The 6,622-nt window shown below is 38.3% G+C and overlaps 1 protein-coding gene across 1 annotated transcript; it reads right to left on the bottom strand.

Moving 5' to 3' along the window:
- Positions 1-577: 577 nt before the first annotated feature.
- Positions 578-2,284, bottom strand: LOC122059293 (UDP-glycosyltransferase 88F4-like). Its single transcript, XM_042622001.1, has one exon. It carries the CDS (start codon positions 2,187-2,189, stop codon positions 810-812), a length of 1,380 nt encoding a protein of 459 aa, XP_042477935.1. The 5' UTR covers positions 2,190-2,284; the 3' UTR covers positions 578-809.
- Positions 2,285-6,622: the final 4,338 nt, after the last annotated feature.

Genomic DNA, 6,622 nt, shown 5'->3' with positions numbered 1-6,622 from the left:
GACCCACTTGGAAGTCTAAAGAGAACTCTCTGGTTCGGTAGATCTGGTCAAAGTTGAACTAGCAAAACCCTAGATCTATGTTGCAATTGTATGCAGAGAGAGAGAGAGAGAGAGCAAAAACACTCATCAGAAACTCCCAATCGAACTTGCTTGAGCAAACGGAGGTAGCAATCCGATCGTTTTCAAAGGCAAATTGAAGAAGATAGAGAGATCATAGACTTACAAAAAGGGGATTCACACTAATTCGTCATTATTGCAAAGAATCGCTAGAATATTGTTGAGAATGTAGTAGATTTGAGATTGAAGGAATGATTGAGCTCTCGTTCTCAGTTGCAGAGCTAGGAACGAAGACTCTCGATTGCTAAGTTAGAAGCGAGTGAGCAAATGTGTCTAGCAAAGCCCGATAGATTTACTAGGATTATTTTATAAACAAATTGGAAGTAAAATTTGTCATAGACTTTTCTGGGAAATGCATGGGTCCTCGTAAAATTTTCCTAAAAAATAAATTTGAAAAATCTGATTTTACCGTAAATTCTTACATGGAAAATTTTCCATGCCGAAACAAACAGAGCCTAAATTAACAATTAAAATTTTTAAATAGATTTTTTTTTCTTTTATAGAATTTCTGGATCACCTTTTAAAGAAAACAAAACAGCCTCGATTATTTCTGAAAAACGAGTGTCTTTATTGAGCTGCCAAAAAAAACCTTTATAATGTGGAAAAAGAGTCTTTATTATGGTGCGCAATGGCTTGTTGAGATGACGAGATGAGGGATGAATCAGTTTGACACGGATGAAACGATGGACTTGTTAACTTCGCTCCCATGATTTGGCCAAATTGGTAAAGGCAGTCTTTGACGACCCGCCTTCAGCCCACGCAGCTAAGGCCTTCTCTCTGATCTCCCTACTTCGTTCTCTCATCTCTGCCCCCTCATCCGAGTCAATCAGCGCTTTGACTCGCTTCTCAACCTCGGCAGCAACCACAATTCCGTCCTCCGCCGCCTCCATTGGCGTCGCCAACTTCATATCCTCCACCAAAACCTCCTTATTCACTTCCTGCTCCGCATAGAGTGGCCAAGCCAGCATGGGCACCCCAGCGCACACAGCTTCCAAAACCGAGTTCCACCCACAATGTGTCACAAATCCACCCACCGATTCCCGACTCAGCACCTCTACCTGCGGCGCCCACGACTTCACCACCTGTCCCTTGTCTCTGGTCCGATCAAGAAACCCCTCCGGCATCACAGCGTCAAGATCGAAATCATCCGTGGCCGATAGCGAAGACCGTTTGCCACTATCCGTTGGAGGACTTCGCACCACCCACAAGAACCTCTGGCCACTCCTCTCAAGCCCCTCGGCGATCTCTGAAATCTGCTTCGCCGGGAAAACCCCGCGGCTTCCAAAGCTTAAGAAAACAACGCTTCGACTCGGTTGCGCATCAAGCCACCGCAAGCAATCGGACTCACTGGATTGATCTCTGGGTTCTACAACTAATGGTCCGATACAGAAAAATGCGGACGTTTGTTCTTCGACCGCCTCGATTACTCTTGGCTCTAGTGCTTGAAAGGTGTTTGATATAATGCCCCTTGATTTGGTGAAATTGATTGACATATCCAATAACTCATCGTAGAACTCATTGTTCCGATCATGTAAGATCTCAGGCATCTGTGCAGCGCGAATTGGGGGCAAGCCCGGGATGTCGAGAATAATATTGCCAAGCTCCCTGAGGCTCTTGTCAGTCTGGTTATGAATCGTCGGGAGGTAAAGGAAGACGGAGAGACCAGAGGCACCGCTCGGCACATAGAAGTAAAGAGGGATGTTTAGTTCTGCAGCAATAGGGAAGGCGGGGTTGCAGAAGAAATCGATCACAAAGGCTGCAATGGAGGAAGTGTTGGAGATAGTTTGGAGGGTATGGAGGAGGTTCGGATTGTTGCGGCGGATGGTTTGGAAGATGGTGGTGGGGGATGAAGATTCAGTGTTGGGAAGAGCAGGGAAGGGGTGGAAAACGATTGAAGGGTCTGTTTGAGAGACGTGATCGATGTAAGAATCGACGGCCGAGTCGCCGGAGCCGAGGAGGACTGTGAGTGAGAAGCGGTGGTTGTAGTGGTGGATGATTAGCTTCCCCAGCTCAACCATGGAGACAAGGTGATTCAGGGCCGGAACTGGATACAGAACTATGGTGTCTTTCATTTTCTCTTCAGATCAGTTCTGAATCTATGAGGAGTGCAAATACATTAAAGAACAGAGCAAACAGAGAGCTAAGGGAGTAAGAACGTGTAAGAACTAGGTAGTGTGAAAGACAAATAAATATTGTTGAAACGTGCAGCTCACTCCTTACCGGGAAAAAAAAAAAGAAACGTGCAGCTCACGCAATGTATTAAAACGAGGGCAAAAGAAATGGATAACGACATTTTTCGAGTGTTCTTTAACAAGGTTGAAAGGCCTTCGCAGCTGTTTCTTTGAAGGTTTTGATTTTGTTGGGTTATTCGTTTTTTAATGTTTTTTATGATGTGTTCATTCTAATGGTTATGTTAGACTATGGGTGTTAATTAGTTTGGTTTCGATTTAAATGGTATGGATCGGTTCAATTTGATTCATATTTATTTGATTAAAATTATATTCATATAATTTACTAAACGATTCCATTTTCTGAAACCGTGACTGTTTATAGTAAAGGCTTTCGGTTTATACGGTTTCTAAACGGTATAAATTTCACGATTTTAAATGGTTTCAATTTCGGTTTATTCCATACAGTTTATAAAACGGTTCACAATCGATTTGTTATAACTTGCAACCATCTTTAAACTAAAGATCATAAGCTTATCTAAAAATAATTGACAACTACAAATAAGAGATTCTATATTAACGATGGTATGTCTTAATTTGATAATCTAGTGCTATTTTTTTGCATGGTCATTCTCAAACATAAAGAATTAATATTATACAACATCTAAATCCAGCCTTCTACAGCATAAAATATTAAAATGACGGGTGATTCAGCTAAAACACCCTATCTGTGATAACAAATAGTAACATATATAGATTACAAGTTCATGATCTAAAGTTTAAATTTGAACTGAATTGTAATAAATTATACCAAAGCAGGATGGACACTTAATTTAATTGTTAATTGTTATACGGATTACTGCCCCTGCTTTATTTAATTGTTAAACGGATTAATCGGATCGATTTAAATGGTTTTTAATTTGGTTTGAAACCAACGAATTTCATAGTTAAAATCAATCCGATCCGTTTAGTTAATCGATCTAAAACTTGAAATCATAAACATACCATTTACTAAATAATTTTATAATTTTGATATAAACGAATCAGTTCAGTTTTAATAAATGATTTCGATTATAAATTCACATCCTTATGTTAAAGATCATTTTCAAAATGCTGAACGGTTTATTCGCTAAATGAAAGTTTCTGCTTTCTATCACTAAAAAAAGAGAAAAAAAAAAAAGGATTTGTGAAATGATAGGTCATGAATGATCTCACATAAAAAGGAACATTTTCTTCATATAAATATAGTCATTGATTTCGTCATGGTATAGAAGACGGTCTTAGTCAAAATATGAGCTTGTCATTTATGGTCTCTTACTAAAGTTTGTTTTTTTCTTTTTTTGGTACAAGTCTCTCAACTAAAGTTTCAGGTTGAGAAATGCTATTTTTTTGGTACAAGTCTCTTAACTAAAGTTTTCTTTATTTTTTTTGGTACAAGGGTCAACTACTAACACCTATTTATAAAACTCCCCTGCCCTAAATTTTTGTCCGATAGTCCCCACAGTTTGATATTTATCTTTTCCTTCTTCCTTTCTGTTTTAAAGTCCCATTTTACCCCTCTGACTGGTTAAACCTGTCACCACAAATCGGCTATCCCATCACGTAATTGTCCCCATTCTCATCCCCGGTGGCCCACCCTTTCTGTGAAGCCACCACTACCCCTTTTAATACTCCAAAATTTGTACACTCTAATGATAAAAAATAAGACGTAGACAATTAATATAGCATGGTGGGATGGGTATATCATAGTATATGTTGTGTATATATTATATATGCATGTGTATGATGTGTGTTAAATGTGTTGAATGAGGTCAGGATTATTGTCGATCATGGCATAAACCCTCTCTTCTCATATCTTCCATTTGTCCTATTTTCATCAATTGCATTCAATAGTCATTAATTAGATGAATGTATCATTTGGCTTCTTCTCCATTATTATTATTGAAGACAAACCAACGAGGGGAGAAGGTGAGTCTTAACTTTTCTTGAATTTCATTTTTAACAACAAAATTTAGTTTCACATCTGGGGCGGTAAGTTTTCAATGTATGTGAAAGCTCTGTTTCTTAACTTTCATTTCCTATTAAAAAAAAAAAAACTCTCACAGTAATGACTACTACCCAATAGTCTAATCAGTTGAGAGTGCTTAAAAAAGAAGAGACAAGGGTGAGAAAAAGTGAGAAAGAAGAGGAGAGAAGGGGGGGGGGGGTAGAGTATTCTCCCTTTCTTGTCTTGGAGAATACTTGAAGAACTTGAGAGGGTTGGAGAAAAATAGATAAGAACGGTGATTTTAGGGGTTTGTGAAGGGATTTGAGGGTTGGAATTGAAGATTAAGAAGACTTGAAGCTAGGAGCAAGGAGAAGTGAAGGGCCCAACCAGAAGAGGTTGTGTCTTAAAGGTAAGCTTCTTCCCAATTTTTGATTCAGGGTTTATATTTAATGGGAGAGATTCAAAGACTAGAGAACATAGATAATGAAGAGAGAAAGAGAAGGAAATTGAGAGGAAGAGGAAAAAAAGAAAAGAGTGAGGAAGTGTGCATGTGTAACTTCTCTTCAAATCAAATTTGGATTTTAAAAATAAAATAAATGAATAGGGAAAAACTGAGAGAGAGAGAGAGAGAGAGAGAGAGAGAGAGAGAGAGAGAGAGAGAGAGAACCCTTTACGTTTTAGAAAAATTAAATACTAATACTACTACTACTATTAATAATAATAATAAGGGAAATTTACATCCACCTCCCCTCGCGTTTGCCCTAATTACATCATCCCCCCTCGCATTTCATTTTTTACATTTAAACTCAGCCTAGCTAACATCGTAAGGGAAATGTTAGTTTTAAAATTGAAAAGGCTATTTTACCCTTCTGATATTTTGACCTAAAGACCATTTTACCCTTATCACATCTTCAACCTAAAATCCCAAAATAGATCTTAAAACCTAGCGGTTGCCCTCTTCAATTTGCCATCTTTGTTCATGTTTCAGGCCATTCTTGACTGCATATTTAACAAGCTTATGAATGTGTTTATGGAGCTCGGGATCAGATGGGGGAGCAATTGGAGGTGGGGCAGAACCAAATGGGCTAATGAGATACTATGAAGGAACATGGTGAGGGGGCATATGAGGTGGAAAGGCTGGTGGTGGCTGCTGCAAGGATGGAATTGCTCAAAGGAAACTGTTGAAAAGAAGGATGTGGGGGCAGAAATGGAAGACTGTGCATTTGCTGAGGAAATGGCTGGTGCTATGGATGAAACCCAAATTATTGCTGTTGTTGGATGTTGGTTGCTTCTTGCTGCTGTTGATGTTGTTGAGCAAAGGCCATAGTTACTGCTGCTACTACTGCGTAGTCATTAGCCTATCAATCCATCACTGGTATAGATGGTATGACTGAGAACATAACACTATTGATTAAGAAGAAAATTTCTAATGAATGGAATAATGAATTTCAAGACACCAAAGGAACATCCAAATCTATACCACGACTGCTCCTTGCCCTATTTTGATTCTAATTAATAAGGGTTAGTTTCCCTTAAAGCACTTCCCTTTTCTTTCTTTTTTGTGAAGATAGAGCAACCTACACAAAAAGATGCAGAAGTTGCTAAACCTAACTTCCGAGACCCATAACTCCCAACAGCTTCAAAGACAAAGATATTAGGGTATTGGGTTTTAAAATTATGAAGAAATGTAAAAACCTAACTGGGTACTTGAAGATGTTCAGCAAGATTTAAAATCTCATCCAAAAAATAATCTGCCAAATTGTCTTTATCACTTCTGTGCATAACCCCCAAAATTTGCAGGTCAACAAAAGAGAGAGGGTGAGAGTTACAACCTGAAGATCGCCGGATTGGAGTTATTCTCCTTGCAAATAGCTGGAGAATTGGAAGAACAAGAAACCCTCGGTGACGACTTCCCTTCACTTCGCTGGAAAACCTATGATTTGGGGATTTAGGGATTTTAGGGTTGAAGATGTCATAAGGGTAAAATGGTCTTTAGACTTAAGATTTTTAGTTCAAGATGTAATAAGGGAAAAGAAGTCTTTTCTATTTCAAAAACTAAAACCTCACTCACGGTGTTATTTTTTGGGTTTAAATGTAAAAAACGAAACGCGAGGGGGGATGATATAATTAGGGCAAACGCGAGGGGAGGTGGATGTAAATTTCTCTAATAATAATAATAATAATAATATGTAGGGAGGTTTACAGAAACTATATGTTCTTAAGAAGTTTCTTTGCTGAGAATAAAGAAGACTTTTTGAAAGAAAATAGGAGATTTCAGAACCTATCTTGTAATTGTGTGTGAGAGAAATAAAAGAAAAAATAATATATATATATATATATATATCATACT

Source organism: Macadamia integrifolia, chromosome 13 (assembly GCF_013358625.1).
Source record: "Macadamia integrifolia cultivar HAES 741 chromosome 13, SCU_Mint_v3, whole genome shotgun sequence".
NCBI lineage: Eukaryota > Viridiplantae > Streptophyta > Magnoliopsida > Proteales > Proteaceae > Macadamia > Macadamia integrifolia.
Note: the sequence above shows the minus strand (reverse complement) of the source record. Positions and strands in the feature narration are given on the sequence as shown.

What these genes read in the sequence shown, in the direction of transcription:
- LOC122059293 (XM_042622001.1), bottom strand. Translation starts at nt 2,189, where the DNA reads ATGAAAGACACCATAGTTCTGTATCCAGTTCCGGCCCTGAATCACCTT.